General features: G+C 39.8%; 1 protein-coding gene across 1 annotated transcript in view; it reads left to right on the plus strand.

Moving 5' to 3' along the window:
- brinp2 (bone morphogenetic protein/retinoic acid inducible neural-specific 2) overlaps positions 1–24375 on the plus strand; it is a 223717-nt gene that overhangs the window by 161476 nt on the left and 37866 nt on the right. The window contains exon 6 of the mRNA XM_080033521.1: positions 3189–3425. Within this exon, the coding sequence (XP_079889647.1) occupies positions 3189–3425 (237 nt within the window). The remainder of the gene's footprint in view (positions 1–3188; positions 3426–24375) is intronic.

Genomic DNA, 24375 nt, shown 5'->3' on the forward strand with positions numbered 1-24375 from the left:
CCATATTATATGGTCTTAGTGGTCCCTAATACGTTTTTCTTTAATTGTTTGCTGAAAAAAACTTTCAGATAATTTATTGTACTATGCTGATGTTCAGCTAATCTCACAATGGCCTATTTTTTTAAAAAGAGCTGCAGCTCCCCTCGTAAATATACAATCTTTGAGCTCCCCCCGCCCCCTGTCTGGAAGCGAAGCCAGATACGCCTCGCCCTCTGTCTGTCGGGGCCGTGGACCAATAAGAAATAGGGGTGTGGGCTGCACAGTGGAAGCTTCTGGCTTTCCAGTTTGTGAGGTCAGAAACGAGGAGAATTCTGACTGGAGTATATTGGGGGGGAGGGGTGGGGGTTTCAGAAAGAGGGAGAGTGAGAAAAGGAGAGATTGTTATTTTTTTTAATATTTTGGCAGTCTCTAGGCACACCGTGGACCCGTGGATATGTTAGAACACATTTAAAAAGTGCATTTAGCATAATATGTGACCTTTAAAGCACACAAAGATGGACAGTGTCTCCCACAGATGTATTATTTATTTGTTATTCGCTCTTTGGCATGGTTCCTCCAATAGTACATTCCGAGTCATTCATCATAATTCGATGTAAGTATATTGTATGTAATACCACTTATGTAAATTACACTATATGTTCTAACATCCTAGTGCTCAATTCGATGTAAGTATATTGTATGTAATACCACTTGTGTAAATTACACTACGTGTTCTAACATCCTAGTGCTCAAATAGCTTATTAAGGGTTTGTACCAAGTTTGATTCCATTCCTTGTTTAGGCTCATCATGGGTGCCATCTTTCCACTGAGCAATGCCACCGATAGTTGGGAAAACTTTTCCTGGATGCCTTTTCCACAGCAGACATTTCTGACTTGGCATAGAAGCAATAAACCACAGGTGTGACTGATAGCGTTAACAATAGTTCTGTCCTATTCATGTGTGCCATGACAGGGAGCCAGTGTGAACATGGCGCTTAAAACTAAAGTAACTAAATGGAATTCAGCCATAGCTCTTTATTTGTACACCTGCTGTGTCACTCTTGACAGAATGTCATAATGCCTGCTGTGAAAAAGTCCTGCTGGTGAGAGACATGCCTGAGGCAGAAGTGTCACGAGCAGAGAGCAGTGAGTCCTCTGTATGAATTTATCCAGTGACTTATTGTGATATCTTCAATGACGCGTTTCCACTACATCATACTGGCTCGGCTTGGCTCAGCTCTATACTCTACTCTTTTGGTTTTCCACTATGGAAAGGTCTGTGTCTGTGGTCCCTGGTACCCACTTGTTTGGCCCTTACTTCATTGAAGTTACGGGGACCAGATACTAGACGGTAACATGAAAAACTGTAGACCACTGATTGGTCAGAGCGTCATCAACGGGCGGCATCCTATCATGCACAACAAACAGCCAAGCTACAGTTGCGGTTGTGTACAGTTTTAGAGCTTGTGGTCTCTCCAGTTTTTCTTCTACTTTCTTTCAAAACTGGCATCCAGACAACCACACAGTGGTCGATCGATGAGGTACTGCCGTTTCTCACTTGGTGGCCAACGTGACATGTTGAAATGCTACGACACGGCACATTACTTCATCATAAAACAATATGTGCAAATAAAGGCATAGATGCTAATGCTAGCTGCTAACATCGCTATGACGGCCAGCTACACAGAAGTGGTACTATCATGGGAACTGTCTTGTCATGGAAAATTACTTCCAAAAAAAGGACCCGATACCAAAGGCGAGTAGAATGTACCTAATGTTCCGACTTTTTTTTAGGGCCCCTGTCAGTCACTGACACATAGAATAGGCATAGATAGTAAATAATGTCACTCAAGAGATCGCGCCAATGCATTTTAACCTCCAAAAGAATAAAAACTAGCCTGGTAGAAAAAAATTCATCCCCCTCAGAGTTGTCATGGAGATATGACCTAAACATAAAGACTATAATGTTTTTTTAATCCAGGCATGAACTAGGTTTAATAATGCTGTGAAACCGGCATGTTTAACATTGGAGTCAATGAGACATGGCGTTCTTCTGCATACAGCCCCCAGTGGCACTTCCTGGTTACTACAGTTGTGGTCACTTCCTTATTGGATGCTGGTAAAAATCGCTGAGGTTGGGGCTTGAGAATAGGCTTTTCTATTATCCCTCTACCCACACTGCCCCTTGCCCAATCTCTGTAACTACTACAATAGGGTTTGCTTTCTAAATTACATAAAAAGTAACAAATCTGCAAAAGCAAATAATGAAAGCTTTGGATGGGGAAACAAAGCTGTACTTGGCAGGTTGGAACAGCAGGCTTGTGTACGGTGACTGTGGACTCGGTGACAGGTTACTACTGATAACACCCCCCAAACTACTTAAAATATGCCCCAGGGCAGGCTTCTAAATGCATTATATATTCACCCACAGTACCTGCTGCATGAACTAACAACTGTCACAAAAATGATACAAGCTGAGCAGCTCTTTGAAATGAAACAAAAACAATTCTCATTCCCTTGTGATAATACCATCGTGCATTTTAATTATTTGTTTTATTTGTTTGCGGAGCCAGGGAACATGGCTAAGTGGCTGTACGTTTTAGGGAAGAACACCCCATACAAAACACACAAACAGATTATGGGCTGTTGTCTTTGCAGGAGTCGTTTCTACTTGCCTCAGCCATTACAAGACATGCCATTAATGTCAGTATCTCTACAAAATATTAAATGCAGATGAGCATTTAAGTCATTTTAAAGTCTGTATTCCGGTACCAATATTTGTTCTACAGCCGTTGAACAAATGCTGTTACATGTTGTATATTCAAAATGTATAAGTTCAGATTCAGTGGGAAGTTTTAGGAATATTTAAGGGGAACAGCTTAGGCTACAATGAGTGTTGCTTTAAGGCAAATGTCATTTCAAACACCTTGATATGTGGAAATACACATTTTTAGTGCAAAAGTACAAATGCTATTGCCTAAAAAAAAAATTCCTTTCGGCAGTGTTCTGTAATGTATCTAAAAAATGTTATCCACATGGCTCTCAAAATGCAGTTCCACATTCTTTCCATCACAGATTTACAACAACAACAGAAACAAAAACGTGAAAGGATGCGGATCCGGTTTGTAAAAGCAACCACTTTATTCTATAAAATGAAGGAATACCTTCACAATGTTTTCTCCACTCTTCTTTCTCTCTCCACCCTCCAGGCTTGCAAGATGTCCTGCCAGAGTTCCTGCGTGAGCGTTTTGTGGAGGCGGCCCTCAGCTACGTGGCCTGCAACTCTGAGGGCGAGCTACTCTGCCGCAACAACGACTGCTGGTGCCACTGCTGGCCCCGCTTCCCAGAATGCAACTGTCCCTTCGCCGACATCAAGGTCATGGAGGAGAACCTGAGGAAGAGCAAGGACGCCTGGGGCAGCTTCAACCAAGAGTTCATGGAATCAGGTAACTGGAGCTGGAAAGAATGGTTGATACGTACAGTAGCTTGCTGGGGATGTGGAGACTTGCTAATAGAGAGTGTGTGTGTGTTGAATGTGATTGTGGTTAAGCATAATACAGCTGTGGCAAAGGTTGACGAATAAAGCTGACGCTAAGAACTTATTCAAGTGTGGGTCAGTAAGCCTGTGTGGAAGGAGGTTTTAGTTTGGCTTTCAGTCCCGCAGAAGTCCCGCCTCAAAGTTTACATTATCGAATTATTGGTATCATGGAGTTTTGAGGTTCATCACTGGTGGTACATCACCATTGTAAACTGTATGAATGTGTTAGATGGTGTTCTTGTCAATACATGGACTTAAACACTGGCATATGTGAATTTACAAGGCTATTTTAGGTCTAATTACGCCTTACCTCCTTACCTACATCAAACAAAATAGCGCAGGGACTCACTCACAGTCTTCGGTCTCAGTATCCTTTCTTGCTGTCTGTTCCGAATGTCAGAACAGAACTTTGAAGAACAAGGCGTTTTAAGTTTGCTACTCCCTCTATCTGGAACACAATACAGAAAACGGTTAAACGTAATGAGCTGGTCTCATTGGTCGCTTTTAAGAGCTGATGGCTTGTTCTGGAACAGTTCTGAAATACCAGACTAGAAATAAAAAGTTATTTGTCTTTTTTTTAAATGTAGATTTCCCTTTTCATCCAAATGTTGATGGATGCCATTTCTTCGACGTTGTAACTTTCATTTCAGTGACATTTGAATAAACACCAAAATAAATAGTTGTCGGTGGCTTTAAGATGATAGAATACCCTTATTATTACTTGACAGTGAATCATGGGATTCCAAAATATTCACACCCCTATTATAGTAGGCTATATGGAGAAAACTGGCAAAATAAAGACTTATCTGCATAAAGACAGAACAGTGCCTGTATCTACGCTTCCAAGTGTCTTTTCCCACATCAGGGCCGAGGGACTTCGCCATGTGATTTTCATGAGCAAGCTGTACCCTAAGTTTTAACTGGGATGTTTTTGTCAAGTAAGCTCAAAATGAGCCAGCATTGAAGCAACACTTAAGCAAGGCCACGTAGCATTTGCAGTTCCAATTATGGGATGTGGGTGAAGGCTTGAGCATAATGTTCCCGAGACACACGTAGAGAAGAGTCATAAAGTCAGCAAAGTCCGTACTGTCAGCTAAAAGCAACCTAATATCAGTGAAAAAAGCCCTGAGTGTCAGCGGAGGGTACATACGCCGCTTATGAATTCCTCGTCTCATTGTTTTTTTTTTCTCCTTCCAAAAAGTTACATCATCTCTATTAAAGGTTAATTCGGCTTTATTTTACCTGGAGTCTTATTCTTGTTCTACAACTCTGATAATTACTAAAATGTATTAAGGTTAGTCTTAGTTAATTGCTGTGAACGGTGAACATCTATTATAATTGGTCTAACAGGGCAAGGGAAATTTTTGGGAGAAAAAGAAAAAGTTGATCTCTAAAATAACAAGCAAAACCAAAGGCATCATAGTTTACGGAGAGTTCCTGAAAATTTGGACCAGCCAAGCTTAGTGTTGTTGTGTGCAGACAATACTGTGAAAGGAAAAAGTATATACAGTAGTATAGTATTTGACTTCCCCATGTAAACAGTGTCTTTAGTAGTGGCAAATCACTTTGCGTGTGGTAATTAGATTGTAAATTTGGAAAACCAAAGTTCACCTGGGGGCAGATCAAGGTATGAAAGCAATTTGTACACTCTTGTGTGGTTGCCATTGGTGGTAATAGTATGACAAAAATAAAACCTGGTTATGCTAGCATGAGAAGTAGTTTGTGTAACTTCTAACCTCAGCCACCACCAAATAAAACTAACATGAATTTTACAGGCAGGGAATGAGAGATCCGACACTTGCCGTAGCAAGTATAATCAGAAGTGATTTTATTGGCAAAAAGCTTACTATCAGGGTTCTGACAAAGACAGGGACCAAAGCAGATTAGTGACTGGAGCATGGGGCTTAATAGCTCAAGGACACACAACACAACAATCAACTGAGTTTATGGAGCCTGTGGGTACTGAGTGGATAGGTGGCAGGTGTTGAAAACTGAACAACTAAAATTAATTATAATCAAGGAGCAGGGAGGCTGGTTTGTGGCAAATTCAGAGTCTTACACAAGGAGAGCAGGAGGCAAGAGTTCTTTCTGCAAAAGGCTCCTAATTTGTAGACTACTTATACAGCCTTCAATTAATGTTAAACTCCACTCACCACATCATTTCCTCCTCTGTTAATTGGTCAGGCAAATGCCTTTCAAACAACACGTACACTTGGTTAGTCTGACTTCTTGCTAGGGCTAATTTGGGACCAGAGCCCTGTTTCAGGTAGCTGGTTTTGAGGCAACCCAGAGTTTGTTCACTCTGAGTTAGTGGAAACTCTCAGTTTTCCGTTTCAGGTAACAGGTTCAGCGCAACCGAGAGTCGTGGTGGTTAGACCTACCCTGAGTTTGTTACGCTGCAGCTCGGACTGAAGAAAGAGTCACTGTTACAATGCGTCCCTGTACAATTTAAAGCAAAATCAATCCATAGAAATCTCCATCGGGATGTCTTTATCATGTACTGATGATTTTACGTTTGATCGATCATTTATCTGATCAGTAGCCTTGTTCTCAGCCCTCGTTTGTTCATATGGCGGCCACTTACACATCGTGAACATGTTCTACATTCAGATTAATAAACCTATTTGTATTGTATGTAGGCCTATATCATTCTTCTTTTTATTAATAGGGATTTTTTAACGTCTGTGCCACTGAACAGATTTATGTCAGGTTGGGGCTGTACGCGATCGTTACTGTTCACTTGTGTCATCTCAATGTCACAGACAAGCCTCATTGAATAGCTGTATGTGAATATACAGTGCTTTCCAAATTATTATGCAAATTATATTTTTCTCAGATTCTCCTAAATAGTCGATGCAAATGACAGTCAGTATAATTTAAGTCATCAACCGTTTAAGTATGATTCACATTTTATTGAACAAACCTCCCAATGATAACAGTATTTTTTTTTTCAAAAATAAAAAACTCAAAATGCATATAATGTTGTGCATTATTATGCACAACAGAGTTTCAAAACATTTTAGAGGATGTGAAGAACTAAAAATGGCCATTTGTTGAATTTGCAGATTGTGGGGGTCATGTTTTTTTTTATTGAAATCAAAAGCTATTTCAATCAAAAACATCTTAACAGGCCACACCATGAGGTTCTCTCCTTTTATGCCCATAGCAGCCAATGACACAAGAGGTATTCTTTGCTGCATGAGATGGTGCATTGTCATGCATGAAGAGGATTTTACTACGGAAGGCACGGTTCTTCTTTTTATACCACGGAAGAAAGTGGTCAGTCAGAAACTCAACATACTTTGCAGAGGTCATTTTAACACCGTCAGGGACCCTAAAGGGGCCTACCAGCTCTCTCCCCATGATTCCGGCCCAAAACATTACTCCACCACTTCCTTGGTGACGTCGCAGCCTTGTTGGGACATGGTGGCCATTCACCAACCATCCACTACTCCATCCATCTGGACCATCCAGGGTTGCACGGCACTTATCAGTAAACAAGACTGTTTGAAAATGATTCTTCATGTAATTCTGAGCCCACTGCAACCGTTTCTGCTTGCGAGCATTGTTTAGGGGTGGCCGAAAAATAGGTTTATGCACAGCTGCAAACCTCTGGAGGATCCTACACCTTGAGGATCGCGGGACTCCAGAGGCACCAGCGGCTTCAAATACCTGTCTGCTGCTCTGTAACGGCATTTTAGCAGCTGCTCTCTTTATCCGATGAATTTGTCTGGCAGAAATCTTCCTCATTATGCCTTTATCTGCACGAACCCGTCTGTGCTCTGAATAAGCCACAAATCTCTTCACAGTACGATGATCACGCTTCAGTTTCTTTGAAATATCTATTGTTTTCATACCTTGTCCAAGGTATTGCCCTGTTTGACGCTTTTTGGCAGCAGAGAGATCCTTTTTCTTTCCCATAGTGCTTGAAACATGTGGCCTGCTTAATAATGTGGAACGTCCTTCTTAAATAGATTTCCTTTGAATGGGATCACCTGGCAAACTAATTATCACAGGTGTATGAGATTGATTTCAATGATCCAAGGTGCCCTGAGACACACTAGGCTCGTTCGACCTGTCGCCGTCTTGCTAAGACCTGCGCAATTATGACGCTCGTCTTGCTGAGCGCACTGCATTATGGTTAGACTTTTTGTCCCACTTGCACCCGTGGCTGGCTGCGGCTCGGCTGCTTGAGACTTTGAAGTCCCGCGGTATCAAGACGGACACAGACACTGGAGCAAGTCGCTGCAGTTGCTCCCCACGGGCTGCGGGAGCGAAATGTCTGATGGGAAACGTCTTGCTGACAGGCGGAGCTGAGCGCTAATTGGGAGTTTAAACCTCGTGCCTTTGATGCGTTTCCCCAATTGGTTAGGCAAAAGTCTGACATCACCGCTCAAAATTAAATTACGATCCATTCTTTTTGATTTTAATTTATGTTTAATCATTAGGCCGCCACAATATGCATTTAAGCAGAAATGTACTTAATCAGAGTTAAACCTCTGAACCCTTGACATAGAAATAATTTGGATGTGTAACTCTCCTGTATAGATATATTTAAAAGTGAACACAAACTTGAGTCACATAAGATCTTGGTGAAGTGATTTTTATACCATTAAGATTAAATCATAGGCTTATTTCAAGTGATCTAAATGGTCTGGGGATTGTATTTTACATGTAGTGTTGCAAAGCCAGACCAAAACTACAACAAGTAGTTTGTTTGTTACACATCATAATACAGTTCATCATATCCATCTCTACAATAATAATAAGGGATCTTTTCTTAGACCTTCTTTATTTAGGCCGATCATATTCGTTATGTGAAGGGAGAAATACTAAACCTCCTTTATTTGGATTTGTAAATTATTCTTGTAAATTATTCTTTATCACTTAAAAGTAGGTGTTCTAGTAAAGTAACAAGAAAGATAAAGATGTGTGGGGAATGGGGATATTAGCTTATATCTCGTTTCTTGTTTTGAAAATGCCCCTCGCTTTTAAAGTGTTTACTCGTCTTTGTGTTGTGTTCTGCTTCTAATCGGTTGTAGCATGTGTGACTCTCCTGCGAATATGTTTCTAATAGGCCTTCAAAATAAAACTAGAAAACGAACTGCATCCGCAACAAGGACGCTACTTCCGACTCGGAGCTGTCCGGCTTCAGTCAGGCATTTTCGTCACTCCCCCGACTGCACTCGGCTACTCTCGTCTACTTTCCAGACGAGCTGAAAGTTAGGTCGAACGAGCCTAATATCATACATAAGTTTTATTGAAAAACAAAAAATGTAATGTTTATGACGCTTCAATCCAATTTGCATAATCATTTGGAACACGTGTAGAAATAATATAATAATTTAAACTGTGATCAATAGAGGACAATTGAATCTGGTAATACATCAATCAGGCTCTACAATGGAAACTGTCATCTAATTTGTCTGACGTTAATGTCTTTCACTCCTCATTTTAAAAGAAGTGACAGTCTGTTTACTGCACAGTAGGCTATTATAGCTTGCCTACATAATACAGCGAATATAAAACTCTGTCAGCAATGCTGTGCGGCGCCAGCTTTTTTGCTGCTGCTGATATGCGTAACTTAATTCTTAAAATAGACTTGCTTCTCATATGGAAGTGTAATGATTCTATTGACAACATGTTTTCCCCCCGTTGTTTTTCTGAATGGCCGAGGTGATTAGATCAGAGTTATGAGATAATATCCCCGTTAATTCTTCTCCATACCATAAACTCATTTGTTAATATTTCTTACTCTAGTGGGAGGAGTGGAGAAGTTTTTTTTCTTTTTTTTTAAGTGGAGAAGTGGGAGGATCAAGCATTTTTTTTCTTCTGTTTCCATGGTTATCAGCGATCCATTGACGATGGCTTTTACGCACGCGATCAACCCAGAGTGAACACGCTCAGAGTTGATTGACCCAACGCTGATCCACTGTTCTGAAACCGAAAAACCCAGAGTTGCTCAGCGCAGGATTAAACCCAGAGTTTGTAAAACCTGCTACCTGAAACAGGGCTCAGAAGTACATCTGATCTTGGTTATGTTTATTTACTTAACGCTTCCATTTGCTGTCCGTCGTACTGCTGCAGCATCATCTGCCAACTCCATGGTCTTATCTGATGTATTGTTGTTGGTATAGGTGTGGCACACTATATGCATTGTTTACAAATGTAACTTTTGTATATAATGTCATAGTAGGATAGGGTTTTTTTTTTTGGCAAATTGTCTGCTTGACTCACTGACAGTAGCAGCAATTGTAGAGATATAGCAGCTGTAGAAATAAGAGTGAGATTTACAAGTAGAATAGTGATACGAAAGAATAACAAGTCTTAATATTATTAGCGGTGAAAGCCGTAATGTAAGAATAATTAATTTGTCCTCCCTTGTGTGAAATTAAGGAGAGATAACGGTGTAAAACATTTCATACTGAGCTAAGCTGCTCTTCTGAACATTGACAATTAAAGGAAAGTTAAATGGGATGTCAGTATCTCCTCGACTTGTTCGTAATGTAAAGACGAGGAACTTCTGGCCCCTACATTATTGCTGAATTGAACTTGGCCAGTTATCTGTTTTGGTCAGCCTGCCACTCCAAAACTGCTGCGTAATTAAACATGGTATATAGCAATGCGTGACCAAAGTGTATACGGCCAGAAATGTGAAAGCTGTGTCACAGCACGGGCCCCCCTCTTTTTTTAAATGGATTTGCACTGAGCCTGGCTGCTTTATTTGGAACTCCTCATCATCGAGAGTGAGACACAGGTGTGCAGCGGAATGGAGATACGGGACGCAGAACAATTAAGTCGACAAAAATTGCTGAAGCTTCTTTTCTTTCTTCTTTTCGCCACAACTCAACTCATCAACAGCACACTTCTTAATGACTTTGGAAGGTGTTGGCAGGATTTAATTGGAGACAGGTTTCTGGCAGCTCGTCTTAAACTTTGTGTGTGTGTGTGTATGTGTTGTATTTCACCACAGAGCCCAGGTGATTGTGTGTGTGTGTGTGTGTGTGTGTGTGTGTGTGTGTGTGTGTGCGTGTGTGTGTGTGTTTGTGCTGCCAAAATTGCTTAGAGAGTGGCATTACAGAGGTAAACAGCATTTCTGTGCAATCGCTTAGCCTCATTGTGACAGCACCTGACTTTGCAAAGTTGCCTCTTTTTTTCGTTGCTGCATATTAAATCTTCATAAAGATGCAGAGTGGCAGAGTATCTGGAGGAACAGGAGGAGGTAGACGTGTAATTGCCAGCCTTTTCTTGTTGCGCTGACGTTATGCTTTTTTGTCAGGAGTTTAACTTTAAAGCTGTTAGTTGTAAAAAAAAAGAAAATGAGGGAACAAACTTAAACATATGGTGGGAGGCTCCTCGGTTGGTCGCACACGGGGACAGACATATATGGTACATCCACATACAAATGTCCAGGGGATCAAGAAGGAACACACAATCCACGTACACATTCACACACTTAAAGGGATTGTTCAACATTTAGAGTCTTTAGCTTTTTACCTCAATCTCCAGCTCAAGAAAAGGTGACATACACAGTTCCTGTAACTGTGCGTGCATTTTTGACATAGAAATAGGCAAAGGTAACTCATCTAGCTTATCTTAGCTCACACACTGGTAGTCAAGGGGAGCATATATTATGTATACTATATTTGTACACGTTATGTTAATCTAGAATCAAATACATATGTGACCGTCATGGGAACTTCCTGGTTTTATTCCATTATGTTTTTTTGTTTTTAAATTACATAACGTTTAAAAATATGCCATGCAACATAATGTGGTAAATACAACAACAAGTCCCATCTGCATGGCAAATAATGTTTGACTTTCAGAGCTCCCCCTCTGTCCTGATTATCTTCTCTCTTTTTCACAATCGCACACACACTCAACATAGTGTTTTTGACTTCTGGGGATGCCTTGGAAGTTGTGTGTGTGTGTGATATAGAGATTGTTCATGTGTTCAATGTTGTTGTGCGTCTGTGAGGGTAGAGAGGAGAATCACACCCCAAAACCTCAGCCACTCACCGTTTTCTCACGACCAACGTTAACTTGGAAGCTGGCTATACATAGCCTGGTCCTACCAGACCATCGTACTTCATTTCATTTGTACAGAAGGTTTGGAATCGCTCAATTGACAAACTCACTTGAAGGTGGGTGTCTGTTGACGTTTAAAACTATTGGATCTGCCCAGTGCCACTCTGGATATGCCATAACCAATCGTGACCAAATGTGGACCTCCATTTCCGGTCATTACATACTTATATATTATACTATATATAATCGGAAAAAAGGAAAATAAAGTTTGCTTTAAGGTACTTTTATCATAATAATACTTCAAATGTGTGTTTTTTTAAAGAAGTTTCCAAGAGGGGACTTCAATCCTTGAGTGATATCTACATATCAAAGGGGGGACTCTATTTACTGTAGCAGTGGAGCTGTCTGTGACTATTGTTTCACCTAATGAGTGTTTGCTTACTGACAAGACTTCCTTTCTTTCAACAAGAATCCTCCAGGTGACTTTAGACCTGTTTTGAGCATGATTGTTGTTGAAATTATTTGACGCCAAAGTCCACTGTTTGATAGGTACGCAAGTTCATACACACATGCATACCAATCTCAAGAGCTCCATGCTGTAAGGTTCTTCCTCTCTTTTTCTTTTTGATAATATCACATGTATTTTCTGTGAGACAAGATGTCCCAGGTAGGGTGCAAATGAGTGGAGTCTGGAACATCACACCTTTTGGTTTTGTGAAATTGGAAAACACAGCCAGCTTGGAGGCTCAGCACTGGATTTTCCAGATTCTCTGCTGCAGTGTGTGTATAAAATTGCAGCGCCACAATGTGCCTCACTTATTTATGTTTCCTCCGTCACAGACTTTAGAAGTTATTTGTGAGTGTTATTCCGTCTCGGCTCAGGTAACGTTTCATTAGTGGCGGGGGAGTTTCCATTAGCTGCGCGTGGTTTAACGGACTGAATAAGAAACTACTGAACAACATTACATTATACATTATGTGTCGGCTTCTTGGAAAAAAACACTCAAGTTCTACAACAACACACCAGCATGAAATCATTTCACAAAGTGAAAAAGTGTTTTCCAAGGATAAGGCTGTCATATTTTATTTATCAAATGTAACTCCAATAGAAGTAAACTGTGCCCCTGTTGAGGACTATTTTCAGCTGTGGATTAGTACGTTTGGTGCTGCTGTGAGCATTACAGGTGGAGTCAGTGATTCTGGAGAATGCTTGTTGTCAAAATCACTCTGTCAAAATCAGTGCAAATCCGCTTACTGTCCGTACTGTGTATGCCCTCAGAAAAATATCTGGTGTTAAAACAGCCTAGGCTCTGTAAACAAGTGTGTAAACAAAAGGGGCCCCCATAGCTATCAACATGCCCGTCTACAGAGCCTAGGCTGGGTATTTACACTGGGTCTTGTTTCAGCACATACACATTAGGGACATGTACCGGATCGTGAGGAGATATTCACTATTTCTGTCATTTCGGACAACAAGCGTTCTCCAGAACGACTGACTTCACCTTTAAAGGCAGCAGTATGATGTATAAACAACAATGCCCACATCACAATTCATCACAATAAAGCAACCATGATAAATAACTCTCACTCGCAAGTAAGTATAGGCAAATCACTTTTAGATACTATAAATACAGAATGATACATTAATGTATGCATTCCGTCAGCGGTATAGAATGGCCCATTACTCTTTCAGAGAGGTATATCACCATGACACATCAGTGACATTTCCCTGACCTGTGCTAAGTCGTCGCTCCTACGTGTGCCTTCAGAAGATAATTAACCTAACCCGAGCCACCACAGGTGACGCCACGCCGCACCGACTCACAGGTTGAAGTGCCAAATATGAGAGCCAAACGTGTAATGGAATTCTGATAGGGGTCAGAATTAGCATATCGATAGCATGTTCCAGCCCAACAACTAAACCATTAAGCCGGGTCTTTGGGATATTACTGTGGAGTGTGAGTTCTATGCAGCCACACGTGGTGCAAAAAGGGCGAGGAGAAGAGGGGGTGTAGCTAACTAATGAGGTCACTCATACATGAAACATGAGGCGGAGCTGACCGCTATTTGAGATTCAATTCCCCCTCTAAGGGTTGGATAGAAGGCAGCGTTAACTCCCCGCAGAGAGAGAAACGGAGAGAGGAAATTGGAGAAGAAATCCCAGTCATCTTTAAAAGGAGAGACTTTCATCCTATTCCTACGTTTAGCTCATGTGGTTCAGAGAAGGGACGGATATACCATTTAAATATAAAGAATTTTCTATCAGAAAGATTTTGATCAATCGGATGCTTCAAGTCCCAGCCTCAGACGTCTTAATGCCTGTCAATATCCAAAGATGAAGTTCTTTAGATTTCAGTGGTGGGAGAGAGTGAGCATGGTGAGTGATGACCTGTTTTTTTCAGTGGTTCACATTGCGAACCATCTTTTCAACAGTTGTCTCCATTGGCCTTGAAGTGAAATATTTAAACTTTTTGTTAAAGGAATACTTCACCCATACGGAACCAGTGTTCTATCATTATAAAATAACTATTATAATATAATGAATGAGGTTTTTCTTCCCTCAGTCTTCCCTTGGCCCAGCTGTCCTGTTAATCCTAACCCTTACTGTGACGTCACAGTAAGGAAAATGTAGGGTTAGACAGTGAGACCATGAAACACTCTTTCTGCCTTTTCTCAGGCTAGGATGATCCGATTTAATATTTTTTTGCACATTCATACTAAAAAGGATCTCCGAGTTCAATACACCTTCATATTCCAACCGGTGAAGTAGGCCTTTAAGCGTCAATCCAATCAAATATCTCAATCAGATTTGCCTTTAAAAACTGTACAGCCTGAGGGAGCTGCCACTACGCTCGGAGCATTTTCTTGTCTGTTTAGAAACTAAATGGCAGCTTTAGAGCAGAAGGACAATGTGTCGTCCTATTCATCAGCATAGTAATAAGGAAAGACTCATATTATCACCGTGTATCGAAAATGACATGATGTCACATTAACAAACCCGGGCAGCCATTGCACGCTCAGTAGCACACTGGTAATTGCGTGTCGTTTCTTTGCTGAAGCAATTTTTAATGTCCAGTGATGAAACAGGTTGGTAAATGCCATCATTAGGGCTGGCGAGTCAGACCATGTGGCAAAGTACAACATTACAGTAACCCATACAACACCAAAACAAAGAGCAGGTCATTTGTGACTGACATACAATGATGTCAAATCCAATCTGTCGCCGTGGCTTGCTGCACATACAGTGAAACGCTTAGCTTCAGTAAAAGTGACACCTTCTCTAACTCAGTATACATGGGCAGATTAACAGGGTTTGCGAGTCAGGACTCATCGACAAGAGCAGAGGGACACATTGAACTAATAATAGCTATGTAATCACACAAGCATAATAAGCATCCATTGGGAATCATTAAGTCTAATAATTGCTGTGCTTGGATGTGTTACAGCAAATCAATATTTTCACAACCACAGATGCATCCCATGATGTCTGGGCTCCAGTACACTCCAACTATGTCATGCGCTGGCTTCTGACTACAACTGAAACATTGTTCTCAGCAACTCCCTCTGTTCTCTGATTGGACAGGTAAAAATCTGTCTGAGAAAACCTGCGAGTATACCGCAGACCCAAACTGACAACTTAAGGGAAATGAAAATTGAGCGGGAGGCGGGCGGTGCCAGGCTATTAATCCTATATATTTAGCACTGATATCGAACTAAGTACACAAATTGCTTAAAAGGGTTTCATTACACAAATAAAAAAGTACTATTTTCTCACTGACCTCTGTTGGTTTGTAGTAATGCAGATAATTATTATTTTTTTTTTTTAGATATTTTTTGGCATTTTTTATTTTTCATTTCACATAGCCTAGTGCTGACACGAAACCTATCATCGCTGTGGTTTAAGTCTGAAATTATAACAGGGGCACGTTACAGTTGTCGATTGGAAGGCTTCCGCGATCTCCGTTAGTTTCAGTTTACAGCTGATAAAGTTACAATCACAACGACCGCATGGACAGCGTTTAAATAAAGCCTCTTATTCTTATTATCATTAGGGCTTTGATGCAAACGATGAAATCTAAAGTTTACGGCGGCTGTGGTGTGCGTAAAAGGAAAGCGCAGCTGGCAATCTCTCCTTAGCACTGCAACTGTCGCAGCTGAAAAAGCCACAGTAGAAGTCGATCGCACAGCCGATTCCTGCCTCTGACACGTTGACTCGCAACATAATGAGTCGAGGATTTGCAATGGCTTTGGCGATTTCCCGTGCCTCTTTTTTTCTCTCCACACAGCGTTCTCTCTCCACTTGTACACATGCATGCCCCGGCAGCTTCCGAGAGCACAGACAGTGTTGGTTTCAACCGATAAAAAAATTAAAATAAACACAACTTGGACACAGGCCCTGAAGCTATGTAAAGCGCTTTGAGTGCGACAAATGTGCTGTATATATTAAATATATTATTATTATTATTATTATTATTATTAAGCTGAATGGTCTCTCTGGTAACGGGCAGTCCATTACTGGACGACAAATACTAGACCCCAAATATAAGACGACCCACATTTTTACGACCTATTTCCAGGGGAAAAACCCCCGTCAAATACGGTAGAAGAGTATTACATTATCTGCCACACTTTATTACAGCACAGACACCCAACAATGGTTAATTAGGTGATATTAGATCATTTCCCATGGCACACCTGACGATCTCTCACGGCACTCACTGGTCTAGGGTGTACATGTTTTCCATTGGGTGAACTGACCCTGAACTAAGAAACCCACTTTGAGTTTCACACTGTGTTTTTAAATGCCTTTGGAAATAGTTTATTAAGTTAACCTTTTTATAATTCATTATGACATCAGTAATATGCATGTTAAGGCCAAAAGTGTTTACCATACTTTGCTCGTGTTCCCTTCGCTGGTTGGTACAATTAGTTCCGTGACAGAAACCACTTAGTAAACCATCTTCTCCTTGTTACAACTGGAAGCCATGTATCATGAATGAATCTCTAAATCCTGATCATAAAATGTAATTATCTCTCGCTGGCTGTATACATCTTCTAATGGATTTTCTTCATGTTCTCTGTAATGCCTCATACTGCTACTCTTGTAGTTTTGCGAGGCAGTACAAACGATCTAATCGTCTCTCTTCCTCCATTATGGTAATTGAAAAGCCTCCCTGCGAGCTAACGGGAATCTGTTTGATACTTCGGTACCACCTACAAATAGTCCTGGATTCCACTCAACACTATCAGTGGCGCGCTGCTCTGAATCGCTGCCCATTCTCGTCTTTATTGCCGTTATAAGGCAAGCTGTGTTGGGCTGTATGATGTAGCACACGCACTTCCGGGATTTTTCATAAAAAAAAAAGATAATTATTTTCATCCCAGAGATGGATTTCGCCCTCGGCTCAAGTTTTCCTCATTTATTTCACAAGGGGACTGTCTTTGACATGGACCAGACTTTCTTGCTTCCTTTTTTAATTCTTCCCTGTTGCCTTTGTCTTGTCTTGATATGCCCTCTATCTATCTGTGCTTTTTTATTATATTTTTCTCGCTTCATAGTAGGAGTCTCAATCCAAATCTTTCTTCTGGCATGTGTTACAGCTGGTGCCAATATTGTGTCTCGTAGTACTTTGAGTACAAAGCAAACAAAGGCTTGAGTTTTCACTCCGGATTAAGCCGCGGGTAGCTCGAAAATCACAAAATAAAATGGGGAAAACGTCGAAAATATGCCAAGCCAACACAAAAAAAATACTTAATCAATTGGCTACGGACATTACATGATCGCCATTAGAAGGGGAGAAGTGTTAAAGACATGTAAATCACGCCGATCACGTCGGAGAGACACAGACTGTCAGAGGATCAGAGGGGAGATGGTGGGGAGAGAGAGCGTCTGTGCCGACTCCGGAGCAGGTTGACAGACAGTGGCTAATAATGAATGAATCACGTTTAAATTAGCATGTGGATGTAAATGTTACTATGCTATGGTTTATATATGTTAAGCAGTGGTATGCCTATATGGCATTGAGGGGTGTAGGGCCTAATTCAATGAATTACTCTAGCTATAATCAGTGATTATCAGCAGAATTCACGTTTTTATCTTTAACGGCCGTTTTCTCAAAATGAGCTTTTTCCAATACTCTGAGAAAGATATCTCAACTTCTAGACCACTGACATCAACCAAACTTTCTATAATCATTCATAGCACTATTTTAAAGGTTTTTACTCAAGGATTTGTTAATATATTGTTAATTGTCTGATTTATGATAAATGTTCCTCCTAAAAACATGCCTAAAATGCATTTATAAGACATGTACATAGTATTTTTTGATTTATTAAATGAAAAAAGGCTGTATCCAAAATATGTTGTGTAAAAACTTTAGAAACTAATATGTGCTTAAAATAAAATAGAAATTTTAACTCTGGCTTTATCCAACATCTCGATTTTTTTCTTGAAAAATTACCCAAATTTACGCATAATTGGTTAAGTATTGCCATATTTGCATATTTAATAAAATATTAAAGAAAAACACACACAAACATGTAATACAAAAAATGATTGTGTTAGTGTCAGTAATCAACTGGCAAAGTTTCATGATGATATCTATAAGTTTAAAACAAATCCCTATTCACCTGGGGTGTCTCGCCTTAAAATGAAAAAATGTATGCAGGGTCCTCTGGGTTGGGCGTGGTGCTCTTTCTTTAACGAGACCTATTTCTCTGTAATATAGTGAATGCATTTAAATGCATTGAGAGGAACGAAGCAGAATAACTCTTGTCCAGCTATGCAGTGATGTTAATATAAAAAACAAACTCAAAAAAATGAAAAAAATTTAATAAATCACATATTCATCCGCACCCTCCCTGCCATAAGGGGGTGCGCCCCACAGTTTGAAAACCACTGGTCTAGATGATACTATGCCATACATCACTCTCTTATTGCACACTGGCATGTATTCTGCTTGAAATACACATTTTTGAGAGCACAAAGGCAATAATCTTATCCGTAATGTAGTCTGACTCAGTACTACATATTACCATAATCTGCTGCTCCCAAAGTAAAAAACAAACGAATATTAAATAATTTTTTTTAAAGCATTTCTGTCAGTCAGCATACATTGGGAGGACATTCAAATCAAGTCAACTGCAGCACATGAATTGAACAATAAAACAGTAACAAATCAAATCCTAGCAGATGATCTGGGCAATCCATTTGGGGACACTGGTTTTGCAATTGTTGCAATTATATCAATAACCATCAACCCCAGAGTGGAATTGTAAACCGTTTGTAAGGGCTTCCGAATTGTGGGCACCTCTGTCAATGACACCTCCCTGATCCAGACATGAAAGGAAAACTACTGCAATATTCCTTCAATAACAGTTTTTTTCTGAATTTCTATAATCATAATCAAGGCAAACTCTTTTTGCTTGACTTACAATTTTATTTTTTTAATTCAAACTAAGGTAACAGCTGGAATGGTGCTATAATTAGCTCTATTAGACCAGACCAGATTGCTATGAAGTCAGAATGGAATGTTTCGAGATGAATTTCTTCAGACAATTATCCCAGGGACCTCCAGAGGGACCACCTGGGTCGATCTTGCAAATTGTGTCAGCTATGCAGAAATTGTTGTAAAGATGAAAGATATGTGAAGTATGCCCCGTATTATTGCTGACATAAGACATAGGAAGAAGGAAATACTCAAGACGAAAAGATCAAAGTTGTCCTCGATAGATGAAATCTCAACGTCTTTGGCTCTCAGGGCTTCCAGTTCAATGAAATGCTGGGGGGACGAGGGGGGGGGGGACTCTTGGGGTTGGCTGTATGCACCTAATTGCTATTTGCAGGAAGAGTCCCTGTGCAATCATTCTCAAACAAATGGCCGGTAGCATTAAAATGTCTGTTGGAAGCTGAACTGGAATTGGCTGCCTTCCAGGGTAGAGTAGGAACATGTAAGTTCAAGTTGTAATCTTGACTTCAGAGCTCAGTATTATGTCCTCAAGCATCTGAATGCTGAACATTGGATTGGGTCTCTTTGGAAATGCGGATTTTGTAAGGCTGAACTGAACAGCTTTAATTAGGGTCTAAATTTCTTATTATAGGGGAAGGTGGGGTGATTTGTGCATTTTGGAAGTTGCAAAACCCCTTGTTTCTAGAAAACCGTGGAAGAAATTGGAAATGTGACCACATATTTAAGAAGAGCCATCCATTTGACTCATCCTGTAAAGAAGGGAGACACAAGGAATAAGATATAAGCACATTTAAGCTCAAAAAACTGTGTTTTGCCTTTCAAAGTAAAATTTCCATGATCAAGGTTTTTTGATTATTGTGTCTGAACAATTATAGACACGTTTGAAAACATTTGACACATGTTTTAGTGCTTTGGTATGCTACACTTTGAGTCTATATAGTTAGCACAATGTCAACCCTAAATTGCTGCATCATGCCTATTATCCAAAATTCTGGGGATGGGGTGATTTGTGCGCAAGGGCCTGGGTGAGTTATAAGTAAGTAAGTAAGTAAAATGTATTTATAAAAGCACATTTATGACAGTTTGCACTGTCCAAAGTGCTGTACATAGTGCATTCAGTACGTAAACAATGAAGGTAAAATAACAATAACCAAAATAAAAGACGTAAAGCCCATATATCCACATAAACACAGATAGTAGTGCAGAGGTAAGTAAGTAATGCAGAGGTTAATGGGGAGGAAACACCAGGGTGTACATATGGGTTTTGAGCCTTGATTTAAAGACAGAAATGTAGGGGGAATCACATTTGTCAGGTGGCAGTTGGTTCCACAAGCACGGAGCAACTAGTGCAAAGTACATTTCTGAGAGTCGTGCCAGTGGCATGGCTGTATACGCTGGTCAGCAAAAGAAAGTGATTGTCTACAGTAGCTCAGAAGAGAGTGACATCTCAATTCCACTTAATGACACCACTGATGAGAGTTCAGATGGCCAGAAAGATGATGATGGTGACTTTGTCATTGTGACACAATGACGCACAAATCACCCCACGTAGTGGGGTGATTTGTGCGACAAGACAACTTTTTTTCCGAAAGCTATATTTCTTAAACAGTTTATTCCAGATCCAAAGTTTTTATTGCCAGGGATGCACAACATCCTGAAATATATGTACATATTTGAGTTGGAGACATAACTGTCAAGGCCTCACTTTAAAATCACTTTGAGTAAAAAGTTGCACAAATCACCCCACCTTCCCCTACTAAACATGATTATTCTTAAAATGCAATTTTGACAACATCACTTCCCACAAATGTATAGGTAGAAATATACACACACTCATATATTAATTCTCCACTAATGGACTTCATGGGGCCTTCGGTAAAGGTCGCCCCTTAACCCATTATGATGTTGTTTAGCTCTTGAGAGCAAATATTGGCCAAATTGCCATTAAAGTTGAAATGTGTGTTCTCCACAGGATGGGACCTGTGTGCTCCCTCAAAATTAGATTTTTGATAGTATTTGGTTAGGCTACTCACCGTTATTGCTATAGCAAACCCATTCAGGCAAAAATGCACTTGGACCTAACAAATATGTTTGTTAGAGGATGGACCTTTTCCACTTTATTGTTTGAAAGTAGCAAGTGACACGTGCAGTTTCTTCAACATCTCTTAAGGCCTCCAAAAACCAGATGCTCCACTGTTTATCCGCCACAGCTAATTAGGCCACAGCTAATTAGGATAGTGTAAAACTAGAATAGTTGAAGCATAGATAATTGCGGCATGTTTGTTCTTTGATTGTTGTACTGTTCATTTGTGTAACACGTACGCACCTCATGAGGTCTTCTGTATAAATCGCCATGTGTTGTTGTATTTATGTTTTGGTTAATGTGCCTATCACTTTTTTTTAAAATGGTGCAACAGAAGTTGAAGCAGGATGCGTGGAAACTCAGTCCAAAGGTCATAGCCTTGGATCAAATAGTGGTGAAATTCTGTGGAATTAATACAATTTCTAAACCACGGATAGTCATAGAAAGAAATAAACTGTATTATTGAACATACTCCTTTTGCGCTGTCAAAAACACCCGTTTTACAAGAACACTGAGATCATTCATTCATTTTATTCAACATTTAATTATATTGGAGAGGTTTATGTTCTCTTTTTTTAAAATCCAAAATTAAAGTTTGTAAAAAAAGATTATACTCGAGAGATCATTGAGGGGTGACCCTCATCTCCAATGGCTTTTGTGATTTTGTAAGTTATACCTAACCTACATGGATGGGCTTGTTAGCATGCTAAATACATTGCTGAATTTAAAAAACGTATTTAAAAAACTAGCAATGATAACTATATTGTGTGTCAAATTGCACATTAAAAAATAGGCTGATATTTGTAACAAACTATAAGTAGCATATGTTGGTCAAATAGTTTTTCCTTACAAAACAAAGGAAATGCAATTTACTTTCAAAGTGCTAAAGTTGGCTACTGCAAATACGTTGCTGCTTTTTCACCAGGCTACTACTACTTTTAATGCTCACTTGTTTCAGTGACTGGCTTTCAAGGCCAGAGCCGGCCCGAGGCATAAGCAAACTAAGCGGCCGCTTAGGGCCCCCGACTGCCTGGGGGGCCCCCTAAAAAAAAAAAAATTTTTTTTTTTTTTTTTAGTTTGTGTGTTTGATATTAACATCATACTATGCAAATGTGAGTTATCATACAAAAAAAGGAATAAAATGTTTTGGTCTAGATAATTAATAGCCTAAAAATGTAATTAGTTCATCTGGGAGGAAATCCGAAATTATCTGATCATGTCACGTTCACATCCATGCACAGTGTGTATTGAGTTTATTTAAAAACAATTGGAAATGGGGCTGCCCTCAGTTGCCCATGCACTGTGTATAGTCTATAGCCTATGTCAGCCTTGTCTGTGGAAAAAAAGATACAGTAGCTGGATAACAGAGTTCTTCTGCTTCGTTCCTCACACTGCATTTAAATGCATTCACTATATTACAGAGAAATATGTCCCGTAAAAGAAAAAGAGCTCCAAGCCCAACCCATAATATTTTATTTTATATTAATATTTTTATGGAAAATCCATGTGTCCTTCTTCAATAGCTTCTAATTCATCTGACCCAGTGTCTCCAAATTATTTGTTCACACAAGATTTCTCAGATTTAGCCTCTTAATTTTCCTCTCAAAGTGCACTAGATTCATGCATTTCACTTTAAAAAGGTTAAAAAAATCTCCCGGGGGGGCATACCCCCGGACCCCCCTAAGAGGGTCTGAATCTCGGCTGTCTAATATTTTCGCACAGCTGCACAGTGGAGGCACTAGCGGAAAACACTGGGTGTGTGAATGATATTTAACAAAGATCTATAGTTTCAGCAGCGCTAACATTGGAGAGGGGCCCCCTAATCATATTTCGCTTAGGGCCCCCTGAAGGCTTGGGCCGGCTCTGTTCAAGGCACATTAGTTTAGAATGCAAATCAAATAATTTGTGTTATGTCAAAATAGTCCAATTGTGTTTTAACCCATTGATGACAGCTGCTGCGCGATGCCACATTGGCTCTCCTGCGTCTCGCAGCATTATTACTTTATCTAATTTTCATGGCATTCCCAGCATAGAATGCACTGTCATTGGTTCAAATACACATGAGGTGGGTTTTGTTGATTTTTTTAAGACCACGTGACCTCCCAAAAGGTGTGTGGTTTGCCGAAAATCATGTCAATCAAAAAAATAAAAAATAAAACAAAATAATGGAAAAAATACGCCAGCTATGTCGGCGACAGAACAGTTAGTGGCGTTTGATGCGCAGAATCAAGGTCTACTATAGGCTACTGACGAAAATCACACAACACATTGCATCTATTTATTAACAATATTTAATAATTTTCTAATTCATCTAATTTTGACGATTTTTAGAAATATTTGTTTGTTTGTAAGCGCTAAGGGAGCATGTTTAAATAAAACCTGTGAACCTTACCTTTACAACACATTGCATCTATTTATTAACAATATTTATGAATTTAGGCTATATTTTGCTGCTCCAACTCAAATTCAGCCCAGCCAGGCGATAGTTAAGTTTCAGTTTCGTTTTCATCTCCGTGGTATACAGCCGTTTGGACCAGCTGATCGGCTCCCGACAGCAGGAGTCAGTCTGCGTTCCAGTTGTAGCCTACTGGGAAGTCGGATTTATGGTGCCAGTGATAACTGAACTAAATGATAAAATAATGCGATCTTCTCCTTCCTATATCTGTCTATCTTTATCCCTCCACTGCACACTCAGTCACTACTATCCATGCTAAAAGGAAGCAGGAGTATAACCTCATTTAGCACATTATTTTTAAATATTTTATATTATTTATTTATTTTCTCCCCCATCTAATTTTGACGATTTTTAGAAAAATGTGTTGGTCTGTAAGCGCTAAGGGAGCATGTTTAAATAAAACCTGTGAACCTTACCTTTCAAATGTATTTTATTTCATGTTTCTATGTGCTACACAGGCTTAGATATTAAGGTTTTGGTAGACTTGACAATTCGTACTATTTTTTCAGAAAACCCTCAGGCATTAAGGACATGCATCCTAGATTGCCATAGTCATCAATGGGTTAATGCAAATGCTGTACTATGATTAATATTGTCTGATCTACATTTAGCCTGTTTATTAGAGAAAACTGTATACAGTCAAACAAATGTATTTGAACACTTTATCTCAATGCAATAGCTCTTCAGAAAGGTGCCACTTTGAATACCTAATTTTATGATGACATCATTAACATTCAAATATGTTGCAAAGTGCTAATTAAATGTTTTATATGCTCAAAACCACTGAGGTTTTTGCTTTGTTAAATTATATCAGACTGAT

This window comes from Ammodytes marinus, assembly GCF_949987685.1.
Source record: "Ammodytes marinus genome assembly, chromosome: 9".
NCBI classification, from domain to species: Eukaryota; Metazoa; Chordata; class Actinopteri; order Uranoscopiformes; family Ammodytidae; genus Ammodytes; species Ammodytes marinus.